The following is a 25,921-nucleotide window of genomic DNA, read 5'->3' on the forward strand; positions in this document are numbered from 1 at the left end:
AGAGAGAGAGAGAGAGAGAGAGAGAGAGAGAGAGAGAGATCTTGTCAGGGCTGAGGGAAATCCATCCTCTGGAGCAGCTATGAGTAAGGAGGCAAGTTTAGGGTGTAGCGGTAGGAAGCATCATGGTTACGATTTTGAGGGTTTGCATCAAGAAGAAACTGGTGCCTAAATCCCCAGAGGAGTATTCTTATTGGACTGTTATAACAAAAACAAGAGAGCTGCAGCTAAAACTTGCAGATTCCAACCACATTTAGATGAAGCTAAGTTGCTTTGATTTCACTGAGATGCATTTTCAAGTAGATGTGTTTGGGATTGCATGTTAAGCTAAAATAATCAGAATTCTTCCAGAGAAGGCTTTTATGGAGCTATTGTGCTGCTTCCTTCATGGAAATTTACAGGGATCCCAGTATGACAACACCTTCTACCTGCATGCCTATATCTGTGTTTTTCCACCACTTCTCCCGTCTGCTTTGTTAACCCAGAAAACCAGTTAAGGGGAAGAGGATGGAGCAGCTGCATACAATGCCTTTTGGGTAGGAGCCCTCTGCCTGGAAGCAGGCAAAGTTAACGTAAGACCCATTGAGTTCAAGAAATCTAACCTAATGATGACAAAATCTGGGCCCAAGCAAACAAATTGATTATGGCAGGAGGTTTAAATAGAGCATGATCTATTGAAACTGCCCAGAATCCTCCAAACTCAGGATTACAGGCATCCTGGGCAAAGTGGGAGGAATGTAGAGGAAAAGCCTGCAGAACCCTATACCATTATAGATTAGGTAATTGTTGTTCTTTTTGATGATAAAACCAACTAGTTTGACCAAGGTTACAGCTGCCAGATACATCTATTTGAAATAAAAAGGAGTTTGTTTCAAGTAAATGTGTTCATGAACAGAATTCCACCGACATAAACTTTAAAAAGTAACAAGCTGGGGTTGTTACTTTTATCACCTTCAGGAAAAGAGCATTTTTCCAAACGCCTTGGTATTTCCTCCATGGTGGCCTATTATTTGTGCCAAAGTCTATTTATGTTGTGTAGTAGACAAACAATTCATGCATGTTTTGCTATTTAAAGTTAACCTATAAAAACAAGGATAATGAAATATAAATAATGGGAAGGTTCTCCAGAATTGTAATAACTGCTTAGGCTAATAAGGGGCAATCCTATCACAAGGATGATCAGTCCCTGAATGCCAAGGCAGCATGTGAAGGTCAACAGAGGCCATCTTCATCTCCCTGTCCTTGCACGCGGCATTTCTGCCAGATGGCTTTTTTGCTCACCTAGCAAAAGCATTTTGGAACAGAAGAGGCTGGAGATGCCACAGGGGAGCTCCTATCTTGGCCTCGCTAAATAAATCCCTCCTTCAAGGTTGTGTTCCTGACTTCAGAGAGGCAGTTGCCATGGTTCTTTCTGTGCTGGCTGCCAGGGGAAGGAAGTTTGGTAATGGATGACCCCTGCTGAGGTTGGAGCAATCTCCAGATTCTGGGAATCTGAAGTATCCTGTGACTTCAGAAGCTCTCTGGCATCTTGTATTGTCCAGATTCCCAGCTTCAAGGAGGGAACAGCTCCAAACTTGGAGCTGGAGATCTGCACTTGGTTTGCTTCACCTGCCCTTTGCAGCTAGGATGGAAAGAACCCGCCAGATGCATCTCTGAGGTCCTGAGGGTGACCTTGGAGAAAAGGTGAAGAGGGTGTTCAAGGGGACAGGGAGGAGACAAGACCAGAGACACCAAGGTAAAATGCATCCTTGTGGTGTTCCAGTCTCCTTCCCTCTCTGTTTGAGGCACGGTAGCTAGACGGACAGGGAAAGAGTTTCCCTTTGCCCTCCCATTCTATATAGATTGCCTCATATCTTTCAAATTCGGAGGGCTACAGGCAGCCTCACTGGATTGCTCTGAAAGGGCAATGGTGCGTGGCCAGAAACCAATTTCCATATATGAAATCAGTGCATGAACTGGGAACCAATTACATAGATTATTGTATGTCTGCATATCTGGATATGTATCTGAGAGTCCCTTGGACTGCAAAGAAATCAAATCAGTCACTGCTAAAGGAGGAATATTGTTCATGGGATCACAAAGAGTCGGGCACGACTTTGCGACTGAACAACAACAACAACGTTATCTGCATGATGAGGGGCATCTGGATACAAAGCATCTGATACCATTCCACCGGTGCTGCAGAATGCGAATGGAAGTTTGAATTCCTACTTACCTTGCACTGTAAATCCTTACCCCACCAAGAGTGCAGTGAAATGGGGATGCCCACAGCCCTCCAAATCCAAAGGCCAATGTTGCTCTGAAGCAGCAGATTTCAGCTGTTTAGCTACTACACTTCAGAGGGGTAGAGAAGAAGACTGAGGCACCACCAGGGTACATAGCATCTTGGTGGCACCCATCTCTCACCCTTTTCCACTCTGCAGAAGTCCTCTTAAATTCCTCCCCCAGCGTCGCTCTTGCAACTATGAAGAAGCAGCCAGCACAGTTCTTTCTGCACCTGCTGCTGAGGGAGGGAGGCAGGGAGAGGTTTGGAATATGGATTCCCAGCTCTGTGGTCAGAGCTGTTTTCCTGCCTTCAAAGCTGGGAATCTGAAAAGTCCTACAGCTCTTGAAACACTGCCTAGGGGCAAAAGCATTGCTCTCTAACTCAGGTTATTTGCTATCATAGAATAGGCTTCCATGGAGGCTGGGAGACTTCTGAGTAAATATCTATAGAGAATCAGGCTACATATCTGTACACAGAAGCATTCAACTCAATGTGAACATTTAAATTAATGGGATTAAGCTGCCTCTATTAATCACTCACTAAAATTCTTTAAGTTCTTCTTTAAAACATCTGCTAATAAGATACAGTGGAGGCACAAATCAACATGATCCAATGAACCCCTTTCATGACTGTCTAGAAATAAAAAACAATACAGCTCTTAAATCCCATTTACCTTACCAAAATTTAGTCACTGTGATTTTTTACGAGACTGGACAAATTCTTTCATTTAAATGGATAAAATCCCCAGTAGGCAAATGTTAAACTATTAAAAGAATTGAAATCTATTTTAGCCTTAGAATAACCAATTGTTCATACCATTCAATTCATACCTTTCTAATAAAAGCAATATTAAATTAGAAATCCCAACTCAGGCAACAAACAGATTTTGGTCTTTTGAATATACCCAAGTATTTATATTATAGACAGAGCTAGAGATGTTGTTTTGAACAAGGTTGTTTCAAAGGGAAGTATTATTTAGACCTCAAACTTGCCTTCCACTTGACTTTAAGGCATAAGGTGCCTGCTACCTCACTTTGAACCTGGTCTTTCCATGGCCAAAGAAAGGACATGAAGCAGAGAACTGGGAAATAGCTAATGTGCCCCTAACATTTTCATCAACATCATATTCTACATATTCAAAAGAAAGTGTAATGATTATGTTTTCTTTTTCTTTACTCCATAAAGATAATTTAAGAGGAAGAGAGCATGGGAGAATTGGGGTGAATGTTCTCTCCAGTTTCCTAAGGTTGATATCCCTCTTTTTTCCCCACAAAGCAGTTGGCAGCCAAAGTTGAGAGGTAGACTTTTCCATACTACTCTGTAATATTTCAAAGATTAAATTTAGCTTGTTCTTGCTGGCATGTGCTGTCAAGTTGTCTCTGACTTACGGTGACCCTATGAATGAATGTCCTCCAAAATGTCCTACCCATGACAGCCCTGATAAGCTCTTCCAAATTCTGGGCTGCGGTTTCCCCTAATGGAGTCAACCCACCTCATAATTGGGGTCCTTTTCTGCTTCTGCCATTCGCTAGCACGCTTGCCTTCCCCAGCAACTCTCGCCTTTGCATGAAGTGCCCAAAGTAGAGCGCCACCACTTTTCCTTTCAGGGAAAGTTCTGCCTCGATTTGATTGTAATTTATTTATTTATTTATTAGATTTAGACCCTGCCCCTTTAGGGAAGATCACTCTCTTATTAGCAAGCTTAAGTTAACCCTTGAAGTATTATGGAGTGCTATGGCCACCTTTTTTCGCAGTCCCCCGTGCCACACACAGGCTGTTGCCAAAGACCGCAGTACCGAAAGGGACACCAGTAGCTGCTCATTCATTTTTGACCCTGCATTTAATGATCTTGTGGGGATCCTCTGAGGCACTCACATATATTACTTCATCTAGTATTTCTCTTCTTCCTTCCTCACCATTTCATGTTTCAGAGCTGTTTCTATATTTCTGGTAAGTTAGAGCAGCCAAAAGAAAACAAAACCCTATTTACCAACCCTTGATAAAGAGGAAATACTATTAGCACACATAGTTTTACATTTCAAATGTATTTACATTATAGCCTTATCATGACTGCAGAAATAAGATAAGTATTTTCTTCTGCCACACTGATTCTAAATATATATTTTTGGGGAATAAGGGAATTTTCTCATAGAAAGGGTTACTTTGAAAGTCAAAACATTAAATTAGCTTATGTAACAGTGTATAGGCCCAGCTGGCTGCTTCCAAACCTTGAAATGCTTAAAAGCAAGAATGCTGTCACAGATGCCTACACAGGGCCTATGTGCCACTGCTCCCTTTGCTTGGCACTCTCTGGGTCTGCAGGAGTCCTGGAATTTGGAATGTGGATCTCAGTTCTAGCCCTGTCCCTGAAAGTTGTTTCATGATGGAAGTAGCCAGAAAGCTACATCTATTAATTGTAAATACCATGTGCTAATTTTTAATTCTTGCTTTGGACCATGTCCTCTTTAAAATAGCACTACAATGTTGATGATTTTGTGCTTTACAAAACCTCTTAGTGAAGACAGAGGGATGCATGCCCAGGTATCGCCGGCTCATGTGATTCTGGGCTATACTGAGACACCAAAGGCAGGAGCATCTGTGACTTAATGATCTGAAACTCCCACTGAGTGTCTTCACTTCACCTTTTCTTGATGATCTACACCTTACCCTTTGGTGCATCTTCTTCCCTGTCCAGGACACCAACATATTTATGCCACTTTTTCTGCTTGTTTAGTTTGCTTTAGAATCTTCTTCATAAAAGTTCTGTGAATACACCTTAAATGAAAGCTTAGTCCCAAATTTCCCAAGCTAAAAGCTTCTAGATGTTTAGGATTTCAACTCCCAGAGGCACCAGCCAGCAGGAATTCTGAGAGTTGCAGTCCAAAACAATTCAGGTCAGAGAAAACTGAATTAGACTCAACCTAAAGTTGTCCGTAAGGTCATGATCCAGTTAAACCCTGGGCTGCAACTCTGGACCATCTCTCTTCCAACAAGCGAGTGTTCCTGATTTTAACATAACGCTAAACAACCCAGGGATACAGCCTCCATGGGTTGTTTAGCACCTCCTAATTGTAGCAGGGGTGATCAGGCAAAGGATGCCAGCCACTCACTCTCATTCAATTCATAACAACTTAGGGTTTTAATACACACTGGTTTGTGACAATGGAGACCAGGTCATAGTAGTTCATACTCCCCCCCCCCCCACCCCGCAATGTTATGTCCTTTCAGGATGTGTGTGTATGTACTAGAGTTAAATTCCAGTTACTTTTTATAATATCCATAACAATACTGCTGAAAAGCAGCTGCAGGGCAGCCTTTTGGTTCTGAAGATTCTTTATGTATGTTGCCAGCCAGAGATGACCCATTGACACATATAGCTGTATAAATACTGGAGAAGTGTGCCCAGGAAAGTCACAGAAGTGGGTACAGTACAGGGATTGGGTGAGGAGGCCGCTCCAGAGCTTTGCATAGACCTTTCCATGCAAGGGCTTCTGCACTGGCTCTACAGACAAGACAAAAAGCAGCACATAACACACACAAATGACACTTGCCTGTTCTACAAATTACTTACTAGGTTTGCATTTAAAGGAGACTAGGAGGTATTTAGTGATTCCTGGACATAGATCAGGTCCAAAAACCCGACTATTGACAAGGAGTTGGCAGGATCTCAGGTCCTGGCATTCATCCAGTACTTTCTAAAACAATGAGCAAAAAAGCATAGTCTTGAAAAACAGATCATGAAACTACACAACAATTCAAACTCTGACGTTGTAAGATCTATACAAGATAGCTGTTATCTACTAGTAAAGTGAAACGCTAACACTAAGATTACTGCTTGTAGTAATAATACAGTGCTGTCCAAGTCAAACAGTGTGAAATAACATGAATTAAGCAGCACAAATGCCTTGGTTCTATAGTGCAGAAAACCTGGTTGAAATCCCCACTAAGAGCTGCTTCATGGATTGCAAAGCAGCATATTCATTGGCAACATTGAACAGTGCTGATTTTGTTGAAGTGGTTTATTATCTTGGAATGTATCACGTGTGATGAGTCGGTCTACTTTAGGCTTTCAACCCACCACTCTACCAAGGCTTCTGCTTTCAATACTTTGTGGATTAAGAGTTTGGCTCTGGTGTTTTCTCCCCAGAGATTTTCTTTCTGTACCTTTGTATAAGTTCCATTACATAACCACTAGGTAGCACTATGATTCAGCTGAACAGAACAGTAGAGCAAGGCTTCATGCACCTATTCAAGGAAATACCAGATTTGCCTCACCAGGGAGAAAAATGTTTTAATGTTTGCAAAGCTCAGGAGAAGCCATGGAGGGTGACAGCATCATGTAAACCACCCACAAGCTATGCTAAGAACTCGTGTAGCTTGTGAAAATAGGAGGTAACGTCATAATTAAAAACTCTGGATAGTGGCTGTTGTTTGGATTACTAATGGTAGTCTTGCCCCAGCTCCAGTCTTGCCCCAGAAAACCACCACATCTGGGATGTAACTGAGACTTTGAAAAGTGCTAATCACTGAAATTTACATATAGCATGATTAATTCCTTGCCTAGAACAGGATTTTTTATCACCATAAATGAATTAATCAATAGGAGGGGTTGATGAAACCCCAGGTATTTGTGCACAGTGGGCTTACTGCTACTATTGATTTTAAGAGAAAACTTGTTTTTAGATATTGTTCTCAAATTCCTGGAAGTAGTACCTCCTGAGCAGAAATCAGAAAAGGATATTAAAATTTCCTGTAAAGCAGAAAAGGAGGACTGATGTCCAAAGGGTTATTACAAACAGATTGCAGAAAGTGGCACACCTTAACATCTTACATTCTATATTTAGAATACAAGCAAACAGTAGATTCAAGAGGGGAAAATGAACCTCTGCAGAAGCCAGTGGTGAATTCCTAATATATCCTAAAGGTTTACCTTGTTGTTATACTAGGTCAAAATCATTATCTGTTAAAATCTCTTAATATTTTACACTGAATGGCAATTAATATACAGAAAACCCAAAAAGTGGCCATGGATTATTTCCCTCTCCAATAAGCCATGGTGCCCAGGGTTTGGATGACACAACAAGCCATACTTGGGTGCACAGACAAGCCAAATGGTGCTCAGCACATGTAGCAAATAAAAGATGACATGATGGCTTGTTTAAACTGCAGTGATTTTATAAGTGATGCCTTAATGAGTTAAGGCTGCAGTCTTATATCACTTACCCAGTAGTACATTTCATTGAACGCACTGGGGTTTACTTGTGAGTAGACATATATAGGGCTGCATTGTTAATGCTGAGTTGGGTATGCAGCAAGATCTAGTGACGATTATATGCACAAGTGGAGATGATCAAAATGCTCAGGGATTAGGACAGATCTGATTTTTCTTTTACCCCTTCAGGGAAAAGGCTCCTACGTAACATTTTGTTCTTTCTGTAAACTAATACTGTGCCTGGATTGACTTTCTGTTCCAGAGAGAGTGAGCAGGATGAGAGCATTACAGTTGGTTTCCACCAATTTGGTATACTGCATGCATCTGAGATTTGGTAGAATTAGCCGGGGGGTTAAAGGAAAAGTGCCACACTTCATTTGAATTTTATGTGAACAAGACTGCATTTCATTGCATACTTCTCAATTGAGATGTGCAATTTCCTTGATAAATTTTTCAGTAGAAATCTTGCTAAATCCCCAGAGAAATGTTTAGACAAATTCAGTCCTGCTGTCATAACAGTAAGGATGCAAAGGACCTATCATGTGACTGCCCATTTTTATTAGGACAGCTGTACTTTCACATGGCCCCAGAGGTCATCTTTCAGCTGTTAGTTGCAGTGAAGAGCACACAAGCCATGCTCATGAAATCAATATTCCAACTAATATTATTTTACACACACAAAAGCTAGAAATCACACCAAACTATCAAAATAAAGCATTTGAACTCTTACTGAAGACTCTTTCTACAGATAGGCTGGGCCCCTGTATAACAGAATGGAATCAAACAGTAATTCAGTAAGTTTTGCATACTGGTTATTAGTGGTTATGCCACCATTGAAAGCATAGGGTTTCTATCTCCAAAAACTCGTGGGCTTCATTACAGATGCCACCTGCCAGTTCTTTCTGTGGACTGAACTCTATTACCACCTCTGGTAGCCTGAGAGAATGCATTCATATGCAGGAGAATCCTGAGCTGGTTTAACTCGAACCAAATTATGTGCCTTAATGTTTTTGAGAAGAAATGAGGACAGTCAGGGACTCCTACAGTAAAAGCATGCTCTATTCTCATTTTGAGGACTTCAAATTTTAACAATGTTACTTTAACTGCAATTATGACGCTATCTGACATACACATTATTTGTAACCAATTACATGTGCATTGTATTTGTATTATTTGTAACCAATTACATGTGCATTGTATTTGTATTATTTGTGACCAATTACATGTGCATTGTTATTTCTTCTATGTATTGCAGAGATCTGAAAATGTTTATCCTCAGTGTTCTGATGGGAAATATATCCATCAGAACCATGGTTAGGCTTGACAGAATTCTACTGGGTTGCGTAGCTGAGGAGAGAAGCTGGGCTCTTCTTCACCTTAGCTGAGAGACTGACTGCTTCTGGCTTACTCACCTAGCCAGAGCCAGGCTACTTGAACTGGCTTCCAGTTCTTCTGGCTGTGGTAAGAACTGCAGCTTTAACACCTGGTACCGAAGCTAGCTTGTGCTTGTCTCTCTTCGTTCCTTTTTCTTTTGGCATCATCTAGTGTCCTTCAGATTGCGTGTCTGAGGACAGCAGTGGCCTTATGGCTGAGATGTAAAAGCCATTCTAGGAACTTTTGGCTCAAGAGCTGCGTAAAAGGGCTTTCAATGAATGCTGTGTTCATAGAAAAGGATGTGTCCATGAGAGCCTGAATATTTGAACAAAATGACTGAACAAAATTCAATTTTGTTTGGAAACAAACAAAAGAGCAGGCTGAGGTGCCACCAAGACGTGAAAGTCTGATTTCTGATTGAAGTGTCATGTTATTCTCCAGACAGAACTGTTACTTGTGGAAGACATGGAGCATGACTGACCCTGCTCCCCAGGAATGTTCAGTTTATTAGATTGTTGTACAATTTGTTCAGCAATAAAATAGAAATAGGAGAAGGTGAATGCAGTTCAGACAGTTCTGTGTTTTCAGTATCAGCTTGTCGCTGTATTAAAGAAAATGAGTGGGTTCAGGACCAACGCAGAGGGCACCAATGGCAGCTAATTGCAGGCGAATGAAGGCCAGCTGGAGAGCGCAGCCTCTCTCTACCAGGTGCCCTCTAGGCGTGCTGGTCGACAACTCTGAGCCTCCCCAGCTGGCATACGTGACTGGGAACGCTCAGGTTTGCAGTGCGACCCATTTGAGGGTACAGGGCTGAGGAAGGCCATGAAATGGAGTCAAGGAAGCAGAGGCTAGACATTTGGACGGCTGCAAATCAGTCTGGGGCAGCTGCAAGGCTGTCTCATGTAAACAGGACCTCCTTTGCATGTTTTATTACTTATGAAGCAAAAGCTTGCATAACTTGGAAAGTCTGGCATGCGGTTTTGTGAGGAACCGCTTCCTCTTCTGGGGTGACCCCTGCTAGCTAACCCAAGCCATCTATTCCATCTTAGGATAGCAATCCCAGGAGGAATTGCAGGGAACACAGAGGGCCTTACTTGGAGGGACACACCTGATGGCACTGGCCATGGCCGCCGTGCGGCTCTTGGAAAGGAAGAAAACCTGTGGTTCAGCATTAGGCAAGTGGAGGAAACTAAGCCATGGGGACATCCCATTTTTCTAACAGCTTAAGCACATTGCACACTAATTTCTACTTTCATTAAAAATAAATAACCCTGATATATAAAATACTACAATGTAAGGATCATTCTGAATAATCCCTAACCTCAGGAAATGTTCTGGCCATGGTATAGCAGTTCTGCATTCACTGGCTTTTACTCTGTTTTGTGGTTTGGAGCCACGGTTACCACAGTCTTCCTTCTGCTTTCCTTCCTTTACTCTTCTTTACTCTGAGAACCATCAAGATCTTCCCAAATTAAAAATGAATCAAGAGAAGGCTCTTTACCTCTTTGCCTGCTGCAAGATCCTTCTATGGGTATTTTCATGGGGCCATTGTCCATTTTGCCACATGAATTGCAGCTGTGGAATTCTAAGCCTTTACACTTTCCTTTAGGATACTAGAAGCAAAGGTCATATATTATGTCCCAGTGTCAATACATTTACAGGATAAAATCCCAAGTACTGTCATGAAGACTAGTGAGCTTGCTTCTAAACTCAGCCTGAAATGTGAACTCTCAGTGTGCTTTATTGTGCAGGCCTATATTGCTCTACTCGGAAATAAGTCCCAATGGGACTGAATCACAGTTACTTAACCATGACATGGTAAGACCTACTTCTGAATAAACATGAAGAGGAAGCATTGCTCTGCACTTCATGCCAATTAACAGGATTAAAGATGCTACAACGTAGTGCTCTTTCAAGGTGCAGAGGCCTACTGTTGTTGTTTCATGCAACCTCTGTTTAGAGAATAACATGTCCATATTCTTCATGTTGCTGATTTCCTAAATTCCTCTAGACGTAGGCAACAATAGGTGGTATGTTATGATCATACAGGAGAATGTTTCCAGGTGAGGAAAATTTAGATACAACTGGCTTGTCTGGCATGATGAAAAGAGACGTCACAATTTCTGAAGTGAGGATTACTATGATTTGGGACAAAGTTATTGCCATCGTGTCTATACAATAGTATTTATTTGTCTATAGGAAGACTGTTAAGACTGGAACCTTTCCATTCTAATTGAGCAGTCAGATGTTTCGGAATATATATTATTGGTAATCTTCAGTACAGCTTAATTTTGATCAGGATTATTTGAAACTGGAGCTGGAACTTGTCTGTTGGCAGCCTAGATTTAAGTCTTTTGGGAAAGTCCATTAACCTAAATTCAGTGCCAAAAGCACTCCATCAAAACTAGTCGATCTGGCACACATTAATGCTGGAGCATTGGGCATGAATCTTAATAGGCATTCTCATTGTCTGGAGTCCTGTAGTCCCATTCTTATTGGCAAGAGTAGGAATCATACAACCATGGAGTCTACAATGACCCCCACCCACCCCCTGCCTGCACTTCCCCCAAGCTGGACTGTAGTTTGTTTGTGATGGACCGGGCCTGAGAAGCTTGTGCCACAGATCCAAATCATAGTGAGCCCTTTCATGGCTCAAGCTAGGATGATCCATGCTGCTGTTTCCAGCCGCAAACAAACCACAACCCGTTTCATTTAAGAAGCCAAACATTTATTTAAAAGTTTGGTACTTTAAATTGCTATTATTCGAGAATGATAAGATCGTAAGATAATTTTAAAACACATTCTCAGTGTCAGTCTGCATTAGCTCTGCATATTCCATAGGGACACCAGGATGGAGTGATTTAGTCCTGATAGCTGTTAGCATGGTTAAAAGTCCTTCAGAAATATGAACACCTACTCATCTGCAAAGCTAATGAACCCTTTCACCCACAGTGAGGCTATTTATATTCCAAAAGTAACACACTGAATATTAATGAATGAATGCTGCCCTTACTTTGCGTGGTAACGCATTACAACTAAGTAATTATTTAGAAGCACTATTCAGGTTTGTAAAATGCTATAACGTAGGATACCTGTAAGGTAGTAGATGCCACACAGTTAAGGGACTCGCTCAAGATGGCTTCAGGCTGCTGCATGCTACACAACTGGGGGGCTTGCCCATAATATGCAGACTGGACACTTATCGTAGAATGCCGAGGACACTGCAGACTCAAAAGATCACCATCACAGGCATGCGCAGTGTGGTTTCGCAGAAGTTTGGTAAGGTAACCTAGAAAATATTTAGCTGTGTTAATTTTAATGAGGAAATGTCATGTTTTCCCCTAACATTAACATACGATCTTGTGGCTTGATTAGAACAGGTTAACTGGTAGTTCAAGAAAACAAGTTGGATCAGAACTTAGTCAGTGAGTAGACCCATTGAAAGCAATAGGACTTGAGTTAATCATGGATAATGTAGGTCTACTCTGAGTATGACTATGGACCCAATCCAATGCCTTTTCAAACAACTATAATGTTCAATTAATGGAAATACTGATGTCCAAGGAGACCAAATTTTGGTCAAAAATAATCTAGTAGTTTGGGCCCAGATCCCTGCTTGGCCAGAAATTTTCCCTGTGGCCTTAGGAAAGTCATTAAAGGCATTTTTTTTCAAACATGGTGTGGTTTTATTTAATTGTATGTTGTTCTCTTCTGCATTGACTCTGATACCAAAGTAGCATTCATGAGGGCAGAATACTGTGATCAGAATTGTATGATCTACAGAAGATTATTTGAGGTTTCTTCCTTAATACAACAGATTGGATTTGGTGTTCTTCTGATCCCTTAATAAGAGTGAACAGGAGAAGAATGTTAAACACAGCCCTATTTATCAGAATATTACAATTCAGTTCAGTTCCTAAGCTGCAGGAATCAATTTACAGTAATTTTCCTATGGAGTTGCAAACTTGAAGGTTAAGTTGAATGAAAAAAGTTCCACTGACTTCTCCTTGACCCGTATTTCTGGCCACTGCATGCTTATCCAGAAATGTGAAGCGGAAGCATGTCCTCTAACCCTGATGCACTTCAAAGATGCATACAGGCAGCTGGGTTTGCTATCACTACTTCACTGCTCCTCCCACACTGCCTTCAAGTCATTGGAAGACTTGAAACCTTTTCCTCTCTGTCTGTCTGTCTCTCTTCAGGGTTGTAGTGTTACTATTTTGCCCGTTCCAAGGACACTGCTGTTAACTTCCTAGGCTGACCCTGAATTCAAGTATCATAACACAGGGAGAATCAGTTTCTGTTTTTTAAAGAGCTGTATGTTTGTTGCCCTAGTTTGGGAAGTTCAAAAATCTACCCTAAGAATGTTGCATTTCCATCTCTGTGTGCATTTAACTCACTTTACTGATCTATGAACACACCAGTAAAATTTAAAGAAGCATCCAGACTACCAAGGCAAAATGTGAATCCATTCACAAGCCCATAAAGTTATTTATATTTTACCCAAAGCCAAACAAATGCATGAAAAAACACATTTCAATATAAAAAGGTTTATAGCGATATTTTAAAAATATATTTACCAGCAGTAAAAGAAAAACAATTCATTTATCAATACTATTTTTTGATATAGCTTTGCTGCTCTTTTGTTGCTACCAGATTGGAAAAAGCTGCATCGGAGTGACTCACCAAACTCAGACCTTTTGCAAGACCTTTAATTTGGTAGGGAATGAAAAACAGAAGAATGGTGCATTCTAGTCTAGAACTGGGCAGAACATTATACTTACAATGAAATTTGATTTATTTATTTAAAATATTAATATCCCATCCTATATGTGGGGCATCTCAGGATGGCTTACAAGAACCAAACAATCAATCCATAGTCAAAACAAAAATTAACAATAATTAAAAATGTACCAAAATGATTGTAAGGAAAGGAAAATTGGTCCCAAGAATATAGGTCTCACTCCTACACCCCCTTACCTGGCCTACACCCCATGGCCTCAATGGGACTAATATGAGTAGGCAGGTTTTTACTGTTTGGGCAGTTGCAGATAATTATTTAACTACACTGTGCCATGCATCTGCTTGCTGCTTTCTGCTTGGCAAGAGGATGGCTCAGCTACTCTAGGGAGAAAGAACGAACCAGCCCTGGAGAAATCTGATTGTTTGTGCAGACCCAGGTCTGGATATAAATTTACTGGGCTGGATTTTCGCACCTCTCCTCCTCAGCACTGTATCTCCAGTACCCTGAAAATGCAACACAGAGCATTTGAAAATTGGGTGGAGGCACCACCTGTGAGTGGCACCCTTCTGCCAAGAGGAGGTAGAATCTAGATCCAACATGAAGGAAATTATTATTGTGTTATACATAAAATATAGCTATGAAGTAGCGTTGCTCGAGTCCCAGTTGGCTTTTTTAGATGGGGCATTTATGCTGCGCTTATGATTCCACACTCACTGTTTGCAGGACCTTCACATGATGCCACATTGCTCCAGGTTCACTTATATTATTTCAGAGCGCTTTCCAAGAGGTTTTTAAAAATAGGGAAATTGGAGTACTATATTAGAACAGGGAAAGGTGCTGTTTCTCCCTGTGTTTTGGAGCTATTCCAAAACACTATAGCTCCACCTAGAGGTTATGTAATGGAAAAGAAGGAAAGTAATTCAAAAACTCTTTGTTCAGAGCCTGGATCTCAACACTGAAAGTAGATACAGCTTTTAATAGCCTTGGATAGAAAAAACCCATGAAACTTTTAATTCACCATTTTATCAAAATTTCTACCTTCAGATTCTTTATATGATTAACTGCTTTACTTGTTTTCCCCTGAGAATTTTCTTTCCCTCTTTTTCCATTTCACACCCATAGGCAGTGCTGTGGTATAACAGAACCACACAATTACATGCTAGGCTATCCCAATTAGGAGACAGAAAAGATAAAATACTTGCAAAGCACTGGAGAGGTCCTGGAGAAGGATGACAACTGGTGTCATTCAGTGATTTGAATGTTGGACTTGGATTTGGGAGATCTGAATTATAGTCCCCACTCAGCCATGAACTTATTGGGTGACTTTGGGCCAGTAACTGACTCTCAGTCTAACCTACCTCACAGGGTTGTTGTAAGAATAAATAGAAAGGCAGAAGATTATATAAGCCACTTTTGGTTCCTTACAAGTAGAAAAAGTGGTGTATACATGTAATATCATTATTAATAATAATAATAATTCACATGGAGCATACAATAAATGCCTCATGTGGAAAGTTGATAAACTTGTCAGGAAAAGACTGGTAGCTGCAGCATCTTCCATCAGACGCCCCCTTCAGAAAAAGAATCAGAGTTCTCTGACTATTTCTCTTTCATACCTCCCTGCTGGAATTAAAAACTATTAAGCATTCATTTGTGCATGGCTTGGTGTAAAGTCAAACATTAAGGATATCCTCTTTAAGACACCTGTGTGTTCGCAGCATGGTTTAAAGGCAACCTACTTAGTAGAGTATCTGTAAGTTGCATCCCCTCAGGACACTGCAGAATTTGTTCTTAAATCTGTGACAGTTTAGGTTTCAAATTGTTTGGAAGCAAAAGTTCCCATGTACAAAGCAGCCTAGTATTCCCTAGAGAATATTAGCTATGCAGACTTTTGAATGAGTTCCCAAGCATCTTGACTGCTACTTTGATCCTGCAAATTCCTATTCCAGTATCTAAGCACTTTTTACCAACAATTACACTATTCAGTTCTAAAAATGCCTTTTAGAACAAGCCTAAAAACTCTCCCATTGCTCCATGCATGCAGGTAGCTTTTATTTGTTGAATAAAAAATGTTGTGGGCTTGATAGCAAAGACATTTTATCCCTCCAGGTGGCACTTAAAACATCAGTGATGTTATTACATTGCATCCATACTTGTACACAAAGGAGGATATAAATAGTCATGGGATTTGGCTGCTGCCCTTTGATAAGGAAAACTGGTGATGTGCTGGCATGTGGATTGCTTAACTCAGGCACTGCACTCTGCGGAAACATTAATAGCTCATAGAATACTCCAGGTCCCACGCTGTTAAGTCCCGCCTCTATATTTCATGCCCAGTTTGAGTTTCTGGGGAAGCAGGCAGAGCAGGAAAAAAGCCCCCATGCTCATAGCCACGTACAAAAGATCTTGGCATAACTGAAAGACTGAGTCTGGGCAATCTGTACTGGGCCCACTATCTTGGGGGCGGGGGGCTTGCAGAATATTGAACCTTTGGGGAAAGAGTGGGAGTAAGAAGGCAAGAAAGGATGGTGGTGGAAATGTGCTGATCGAAAGATTGTCAGGAATTCAATGATCTGGGGAAAGGGAGAACTGGTCAGATGCAGAAGTCTTATTTCCTGAATGTTAAAAGCTACACCTCAAATAGCTCTTAGGTTTCTGGCCCAGCACCTGCAGCAAATGTTCATCACAGCAATCATGAGGCTTAGATACTTCTTTTAAAAGTGCACAGTAATACTGCTAGGAAGCCAAATATCAGATTTCATTTTGTGTGGCAGTTTGGCAACACTGAATACATCGACCTTGTTCCCGTCCTATACTAAACTGCTTCCACCGTCCTTAAATTAAATTCCTCAACATGAGTAATTCTTGTTCGATTCAATCAATGGGAAGTAGAGGATTCTCTGCTGGAGTCCTCTTTAGTTGGAACCTTTAGCTCTACTTCTTCAGGAGAAGTGAACAGGATAAACAAGCCTCAACAGGAGCTTGTTTACAGAGAAATCACAGATGTTCACAGCCTTCAGAGATGGTGGTCCTTTTGTAATGCTAAGTCCTTCATGGACTAATAAGGTCCTGTCTCTTGCATCTGTATCTACAAGGACTGTTGGGAAGATTTCGGACAAAGAGTTACCTCGTATTAGCCACGTACACACCCATCTACATTCTTAATTGTTTGACAAAGGAAAGCCTCCAAGAAAGCAGCACTTCTAACTGGCTCAACACTTTCGTCCCTTTCATGCTGCTTCGCATCATCCATTATGCAAGTGCGGCCCTTTCAACGTCTGTTTGGCAAGCCCAGCCTCGAATGCCTCTCAAATCGCTCGTGAATGGACGAGTGGGACATGAACTATGGCTCTCCTTTCCCCCCAGCTATTGGCCAGATCAAAACAGAGGGACAGGGATCTCATTCAGAAGATCTCCCTTGGGGAGCCTCCCTCTGCTGTGCCCATGCCAGGATCAGCGAAACTCTTGTTTTTTGCCAGTTTCAAGAATTCCAATTGCAGCAGAGAAAGGAGAAGGATGGCATATTGGTAAACCGTGCTTGCCTTCTTCCTATTCTCTGCGCAATAGTGAAACAGGGCAAGGGTTATACAGCCTTACTGGACAGTTCACTGCCAGGGGTGTTGGATGCAATGCATTGCACCAGGAGGTTCTCCCTTAGAACGATGTATGAACACGTCCCATCATACAGTGAGTAGCCCAGGAGCACTTAGCCAGGAGCAGGGTAGTGTTGAGCTCCAGTTCTACCAGCACCAGAGCTACCCCTCACTTCCCCTACAAAGGAAGCACAAAATTCACTGAAGTGGCAAATCACAGGCTAGGCAGGCATGCTGGTAAGGGAGAAATACCTTTCCATTGTGGCACTGAGCCACAATGCTAGATATATTTATTTAGAAGTAAATACCAGTAAAGTTTCTTCTAAATAAAGCTGTTTCAGTCAGACTGTTTGTTTTTAATCATGATTCTATTGGGCCCTTTGAGATTGGACCCTTGGCATTGTAAAGCCAGGGAAAGGGGATAAATTAAAGGTATTGTGTTCTCAGAATATATTTTTGAGTGGCAGATGGGATACCTTTTGTAATTTCAACCTATATAACTGTTGCCCCTCAGCAAAGAATGGCCACAATACCACCAGCTATGTAGTAAATAATCAGAACCAGCCTTTGACCCATATAGTGACAGCAAGCAAGCATGGTCATAATCAAATGCCCATTTCACAGATACACCTCAGCAGGAAACCTTGACATTTGTTCCACTTGTTCCATCAGTTCACACACTGACCTAGTTTGCACATAGTAACAACCCTGAGTCATGCATTGAGATACTATGGTTCCTTGTTTGGTTGTGAACTCTGGGATGTTTGTGATCAGTGAGCCAAACTTAAGTACAGGATTTGCACACAGCTACCACAACTTGCATTTCTCTTGCAATTCAGCCACAACTTGCAATTCTCCAAGAAACCATAGTGGAACTGTACTCTGGGTTGCTGTTATGAGGAAATCAGGTCACTGGCTTCCTTAGGAAATTACAATCCAGAAAACACCACCATATAGCACAGCCAACAGTTCTATGCCAGACCCAGATGCTAACTCTGTTCCCAGGAATAAGACGTTGGAGTGCTCCATACCGTCCCATTGGAAAACTGCCTTAGCTTCCATATGTACTATTTCTGTGGATTTCTAATTGAGACTGATTCAACAAGAAATTAATCCATCCTGTATACTGGACACCACAGTCACTTGTTTAAATGCAGCCAGCCCACTCTGTCAGATGCTGGTAATCTAATGAGGGCAATGACTGGGTTCACACAACATGGCAACTCACTAGGGGTGCCGAACTGTATTGGGTTGTTTGTGTTCTGTGAGCCTGGACACTTCTTGTGGAGTGGCTTGTTCACTTTTTCATGATTTCCACACTGAAGCCCCCAAGTAGCACCCTGGCAAGGCTGCTGCTGGTTCACCACCCAACGTCTTAAACTGATTTGCATCCAAAATCTGAGTAAATCTCATGGTTTTTTAAAAAACATGTTTACCGGAAGTTGTAAATGAGTGAGCCACCCCTGTCAAAAGAACTTACTGTTCTTGTTCCATTTGAACTTACTGTTCTTGTTCCTTACAGTAATCAATTTCATATGCATGTTTATCTAGGTATATGGATTGCTTATATTCAAGTATATATTTGAAACTGAATTCTTCTCCCATTTCTTCTCCTACAATGTTTGTGTATCAGCAACAACTGTTTTGTGACCCAATGCGGTTAAGAGTGCCTATTTATGAGTAGGAAGGCAGGATGCAATTCAAATAGATGACCTGATTGTCATTGTCTGTACTTTCTGCATTTCATTCCCCTCTGACGCCACTGCTTAGAATAAGTTTATAACCGTGTGGGTGTATTTCTTCATAATGGCAAAAAATGCAGTTAAGGTACCGTAACATTTCCATAAATCATTGTATGTTTTCTAACACTTACAGTGTATCTTTGATTTTGTCTTTCATGAGCTGGGCCAAGAGGTACCCTCTTTGGTCACCATTAAGATCCATCTTTCTTCTTCTAACCCCAGCCTGCAGGATTGGTTTTGTTAGGATTGAACTATCTCTTTCTATACATGCATACTTGATAGATTACATACACTCTATGTTGTTTCTGAGCTATCAGAGCTGGTGGGAAATTCTGCAGGGACCGTGGTCTGCTGAAAGCAGATGGCACTTTCTCCATTGACTTTTTCCAATCCACCACAGAGAAGCGCTCCAAGCCTTTGAACTATCGTCATGCTATTCTCAGGCATATATGCTGGGATTTGTGTCACAGCCTAGAATGCATGGTGCGTTTGGACACATATTCTGCCAATGTTGAACAGAGGCTGAGAAGAGCACAAGGATGAGCTGTGGCATGTCAAAAAGGTACTAGACTCTTTTGTTGATGTTGCACCTGAGAAAATAACAGCCAGTACAGAGAATGAACAAAACTTGTTGGTTCAGTTTTAGCAGCCTTGCCCGGAACCCATTTTATCTTTCATGTTGGCACCATTATCATAATCTTGACCTTGATATTAATGTTGTTTTGCCTCAGCATCTTCCGTAAGATGTCTGTAGATCTTTCTCTGGAATATTCAGAGAACCAACCTTTCTCTGATAGATTTCTTAAAGGTACCTTTCCACAATTCTTGCCCCATCTTCATCACAAATCTCAGTGTGAAAGACAACTTTTTAGAGCAACTCATCAGTTGTGTAATCCAGAATAACACTGCAATATTTAGCTCTGTCCAACTGTTCTTTATGTTCACTAACATTTCTTAGCCATACAGTTCATTCTGATTTTTTCCGCCACAGTAGCAGTCATTCTGCTCTTTCATGGTACACACCTCAAATGCTTCCGCATTACCTAATTATACTTTCTTAGTGGGTGTTTAAGCTACAAAAAAATTCTACTGTCTGTGAACAGTACTGTTGTAAGCCGCCCCAAGGCTTCGACGAATGGGGCGGCATAAAAATGTTTAAATAAATAAATAAATAAATAAATAAACCAGATTATCTGAAGGTGCCCAGACAATGCCAAGTTGTGTGCTGCCAGGAACACTAATATCTATTAGCACCCCCTCCTTCAATGTTGAATGTCTCAGTTTATAATCCACTGGTGCCTGCATCAATACACCTGTCCAGTCTGAACTCAGATTCCGATTCTATTCACTTGTACTATGCCGTGAAATGCTTGGGTGCCTTTTCCTGTTGTTTCAGAATATAACTCACATGTTTGCAGTCATTACTCCTCATATAGCCAAGTGAAGAACTAGTACTGGCAGAGGCCATGGTGGAAAATGTTTTGCTGCAGAAGCAAAAAGCCTAGATGGTACTCTTAGAATAAAGAAGCCAGCACCCTTTTTGCTTCTGACCGTTGTCTAAACTCTTTTTAATAAAAGCTTGAGAAATGGCATTTGTTCTCATGTAAAGGAAAAGACATATCCCCACTTCACTCAGCACATTGCAAAGCACGGGATGTACCCATGCAGGGCACATTACCTTTGGCCACAGTGCAGTATTGCTAATAGATGTGACAGGCTGGGATTCGCTCCCTTTGACTTTTTCAGTAGGCCAATGTCTCTACATTAATGGCAACTCGATCATCTTCCCAGTCCTCAGTGGGCAGGCCCACATCCATACTAGCACTATGTGAAACACTCGCTGCTGCAGAAAGCTGAAGGAATTTCTCTGCATTAAATGCATCTTTCTGCAACTGGCTGTGTTGCTCTGCTGTGCTTTGCATGTTCTGATCCCCAGAAAACTTTCCAGAGGACATTTTCACAAGTCCTCTAGGCAAGACAGACAGACACGGAACACACAAATGTATAAATGTGGTATGGTGGTATCAGACTCATGTACTACCAAACCAGTTAGCATACAAGGCAGTTGCTAAGCATGGTCACCTGAGGTCCGGCAATTGGGGCGCCAGGACCTGCATTTCATGGCAAAGGCCGGCATCTGCTGGAGGCAACTCTGCAACTTCCATCAGTGCATCATAAACTTCTGACCAAGGCAGGAGGCCTCTTGCTTTGCCCCATTTCCCCTCCCCACATCTGGACAGCCCTGAAGCTTTGCAGCATTATCACATTCTGTTCTTTTCTGCAGGATTGCAAAACACAACAGTATAACAAGTCCTACTATTTCCAGGCTTTTTGTGAGCGATGTCTGTCGAAAGGGTCCAGAGCAAACTACCTCCTACTTGATGCCCTGCTTTCCAGGAAGCCTGGCACCCGTTCTAGAATCCCAGTGAAACCTCCATCAGGGTGGTGTGGGCAACTCTCAAAAAAGCAACCCTCATAATCATAGAGTTGTAGGCCTATATTCTTTTATTCGGCAAACACAAAAAATGACTCCTGCAGCAAGCTTTCCTCCTGAGCACTCTCTTCTCGGCTACAAAAAGGTCATCTCTTGAACTGGTATACCTAGTTATAAGGAGCTGTGATCACTCAGCTTCATTCCTTTGTGTCCCATCAGCTGTTGCCCCAGTCCGGCCATGTTGCTCCTCAGCATTCTTTATGCAAGTTTTCGTAAAAAGAGGAAATTGCATACTGGAGTGTAAGATGCTACTGACTCTCAGCATGCAATGGTGACATACGTAATGGGATCCAACCAGGATGAAGTAAGTGGGAAGCCACAGACCAGGAGACCTATGAGGCTGAGCCCCAGGAAGCAGCTCGGAAAGGAGTTCTCCCTGAACAGAGAGGGAACTTGGAGACTCACGATTTGACCCCGGTTCTCTTATCCCCATGGATAAACAAATAAGGAACATCTATTTCTCTTCTGGACCCCGGAGCAAGGTAGAGCTGCAGGTGAGACTGCTCAGGTAACATCGGAGAATCATTCTCACAGGCGACCCCCGCTTTGCAGGAGGCAGCAGCAGCGCTCTCAATGCCTCGCCTGCACCAGGCCCCATAAGCTCTCCTGGCCCTGACAAGAGGGGGCCAAAGACACTGCTGGCCCAGGGCACTATTTATCCTAGGGCGAGCCCTGCCCCACAACCCCCTATTACTGGATTAGCATTATTCCTTTTTGGGTCAGACTTTTCTATATTCTGCATTCCCTGTCTCATGACCTTAGCTAGCCAGCCAAGAACAGACACACAAAGCTAAGTCTTATCAACCCCTTTTTTCTGTTTTCATTGTGGATTGTAAACATGGCTCACATTCCTGCAGTGTGGGTTGGCAGTGCACATTCTAACAGCATTGCCACATGGGGCCATATATACAATAGCCTCCCTTTCAAATACAGGCATTTTGCCAGTAGGTGGCATTGTTTTAACCCTTTGTGTTGAGCAGATAAATATCTAGTTTGTCAGGTGTGATCAACAGAGTGCTTGGTTCTCAAATATCTGTTCCTGGGCTAAACAGCAGTGCAGATAAGAAAAGCTTTTGTTCTTAGTTCAGAATCCAGAACCTTAGTCCAGAATAGAATTAACCACATGCAGACATGATCCAAAAATAATGTGTCTGCATCAGAACATGTGATTTGATTTTCCCACTGAATTGCCTACTAAAAAGGAGATAAACATCTAGAAACAAAGATCCAGGGTAGCAGAGCTTGGAAAGACAACTGCCTGAGATGGTGGAGCCACACTAACAAATACAGTAGTACCAGTGGACAATGGAGTATAAAGGAACTCCATCTGTTTATATATTACCCTGGCCATAGCAATGACACTGAAAGGGGCATCCCATAATAAGCTATTCAGCCTCCAACTGAAATGAATAGATAATCTTTCTAAACACATATGACCACTGCTTTTTTAGGACTCTCTTCACTAATCTTTCAGGTTGTTGTAGCTTGCTGGCAAGATGATGGATATTCAAAACATGATGGGACCTTTTATATCTTACTACTCTGGGGAGAAGGAAGAACTCATCAAAAGCTTGCAATTTGTACCTGTTCCTGAATAACATATGGTGAAATTCTGAGATTACTGTGTTCCCATGGAACAAATGGACTATTGAGAGGTGAACAAGAAATGTTGTAGTGCTTGATGTGACCAATACACTCAATTTAACAACAACAGTCCTCATCTATCTATAGTGCAATACAGAACTCATGCAGAAGTGAGGTCCATTAATTTCAATGGATATTCTCAGGGAAGTGCATACAGAACTGCAGCAGTAACATAGTTTCATTTTGATTAAATTTTTAGCCTTTCATGTGATTTTTTGTTTAACAATATTGTATAAGCATGCCAAATTTATTATTGCAACCTAAGAAAATTACAGTACAGTTATATGCAATATTTTGTCATTCATAGCACATATGGGATACATTATTACAATGGCAACAAATAATGACACAGTATAGATTACATATGGGTGTATCTTCCTTTGGAATTCAAATAGAGTGAAAATTGTATTTTTCTCATAGCCAACATTTTATGATGTCAGCCTTGATCTGAAAGCAGTTTTCTTGCTTCAGTAAACTGGAGGAACTTCTGTAGCTTTTCAGGGAACTATAAAGTGCAAGAAAGATGAAGTTCCTATAAAACACATGTGCATACATAAGCAAGTTAGAGGATAATAGTAAAAATGTGAATGCAGAAATACCAAGTATATTATTTCTTAAGTTTCCCTGGTGTACTGGGTTTTAAAAATACATAGTACATAACATTTTTCTTTGCATATGATGTTTCCATTATAGAGACTAATCACTGTATAGAAAAATGTGTTTGATTTACAAAATATTCAAGTTAGAACATACCTGTGCACCCTAGGTACATAAACTGGACAGCTGCTGTATGTTACCATATGCCTAAAAATCACCACGTATCTTTTCATGAATTATACATATTCCCCTGGCAGCACTCTAAAACAGATTTTCTTGGACATAAAGACTTCAGGGGAACTTACTTCCAGGAATGTACATGCAGAAACACAACTCACGATTCCAGACATCACTGCACTTAGTTGAAAGTAATTTCAACAGCAATACCCAAGGCTTAGTTAATCCACACTTTAAAATCAAAATGCAAAATATCTTGAAAAGAATATTGATATCAACTTTTCAGGTAAAAATGCCTTGGAGATGGGAAGGGTTTGATACCCTTATGGTGCTAATTCCTATTGTTAAAAATGTGTCAATTAAAATATGTTAGTGCACTAAATCTTCTGAAACTGGCATGCCAGCAAGTGGTCTTGATGAACATATCGTTCCAAATGGTGGCACAAATTTGCACTGATTCCTTGGACCTCAGGATGTTCTTTTCTCTTCACCGTGTTTCATCAGGCTGCCAGTGCAGCCTGGGAAATGATCATGGGAAGGCTTCTAAATTTTCAGTGGGGGTTTTGAAGAGAACCCCACACTGTGTCTGCTGAGAAGCAGAACTGGCCCTAAAATCATACAAAGCAGAAAAATCAATGACCCTAGGAAAGTGTGCCACCTGATGTGCTCATGTGAAAGCTCAAAATTAGTGAAGAGGAGAAAGGGTTTTAAGGTGTGTTCCCCCCCCCCCAAATTTCACGTGCACCATTAATTTCTCTTTATGGATTCTATTAAATGTTACAGTTCCATCACTTCTTGGCTTTTTGAGTTTGTCATATTGCAGATCACCCTCTTCCTGCTACAAACAAAGGTTCCTTATAGCACCTCAGTAATTAGATGTCAAATCCAATTTACAAATTTCCTTTATCAGAAAATGCTGGTATAAAACAGAGAAAAAAAAAAAACACAGAGAGAGAGAGAGAGAGAGAGAGAGAGAGAGAGAGAGAGAGAGAGAGAGAGAGAGAATGAGAATGAGCAACCCATTTGAAGCAACCCATTGTTATCTCTTGTTCTAACCTTGTTTATGTGGACTGAAGGAGGAACCTGTCTCTTTAGGATAACTTACTTTCATAAGGTCTGCCAGGCCTATGCAAATCTACTCTATCCTGTTGAACAAGAAAGCAAAAGTCTGGGACAAATTAACAATTTTATATGCTCAGTGTTTATAATACTGTAATATTGCTTGTAATTCTTTGAACATATATCCAATATTAGTTTGATCTGATCTCAGCAGATATTGAAGATAAATGACAGTTGTTTAAAACTTACATTCTAATGATTTTAGATCTGCTTCAGGTCTGTGGTTTCTGTTACATATTTTTAAAAGTTAATTCTCATTGAACTTCAGTATCACTAGTGCTTCAATCTTGCTGGACACCATTTTCCAAAGGAAAGGAAAGGAAAGGAAAGGAAAGGAAAGGAAAGGAAAGGAAAGGAATCAGTATCAAGGTTTCACCTTACCTTCAATGTATTCCAACATTACATAAAGAAAGCATATGTGGAGCTTGTGGTACATCTTACTACTACTTCTTATTCTTAGTGGAAAAAATTCAAACTGAAGTCCTTTCCATAAAAGCTAGTCACAAATGGTCTCTGTGGCACATTTTTCATGCTTGAAAATAGTGTCAGATGCAGATTTGTTTTTAATAATACATAATCTGCATTTTTCTGTGTTCAAGGTAATCTTATTCAAATGATTTAATGTTAAACCTGAACTGTACTCTGTACAGGTATGGGTTAGGCTTAGGGTTACATCCTGCAGATTCTGCATTGGGCAAATACTGAGGGCTTTAGTACAAACAGCCCACTAGCACACCAGGAACACAAGTGACGATACTATGCTACACATCACTACATAGGAATGTTGCTGCTCTTGTGTTCGGTCAAGTCATCTCCAACCCTAAGAATGAAAGCCCTTCAAAATGCCCTGTCCTTGACAATTCAGCTGAGCTCTTGCAAAACCAAGGCTGTGGCTTCATTTATGGAATCAATCTATCTCATACTTGCTCTTCCTCTTCTTTGTCTGCCTTAACTTTCCCTAG

General features: G+C 41.2%; 1 protein-coding gene across 5 annotated transcripts in view; it reads right to left on the reverse strand.

The window, feature by feature from the left end:
• Positions 1-25,921, reverse strand: part of EVA1C (eva-1 homolog C) — a 52,820-nt gene that overhangs the window by 22,135 nt on the left and 4,764 nt on the right. For 4 of the 5 annotated variants that reach the window (XM_044441577.1, XM_044441576.1, XM_044441573.1 and 1 more), the window contains exons 2-3: positions 11,942-12,138; positions 5,835-5,958 (exon numbers count right to left, since the gene is read on the reverse strand). In XM_044441577.1, coding sequence (XP_044297512.1) covers positions 5,835-5,958; positions 11,942-12,138 — 321 coding nt within the window. Of the gene's footprint in view, positions 1-5,834; positions 5,959-11,941; positions 12,139-25,148; positions 25,250-25,921 lie in introns of all 5 variants that reach the window. The other variant, XM_044441578.1, reaches the window with a different exon arrangement.

This window comes from Varanus komodoensis, unplaced genomic scaffold (assembly GCF_004798865.1).
Source record: "Varanus komodoensis strain SLA01 unplaced genomic scaffold, ASM479886v1 scaffold4, whole genome shotgun sequence".
Taxonomy (NCBI): Eukaryota; Metazoa; Chordata; class Lepidosauria; order Squamata; family Varanidae; genus Varanus; species Varanus komodoensis.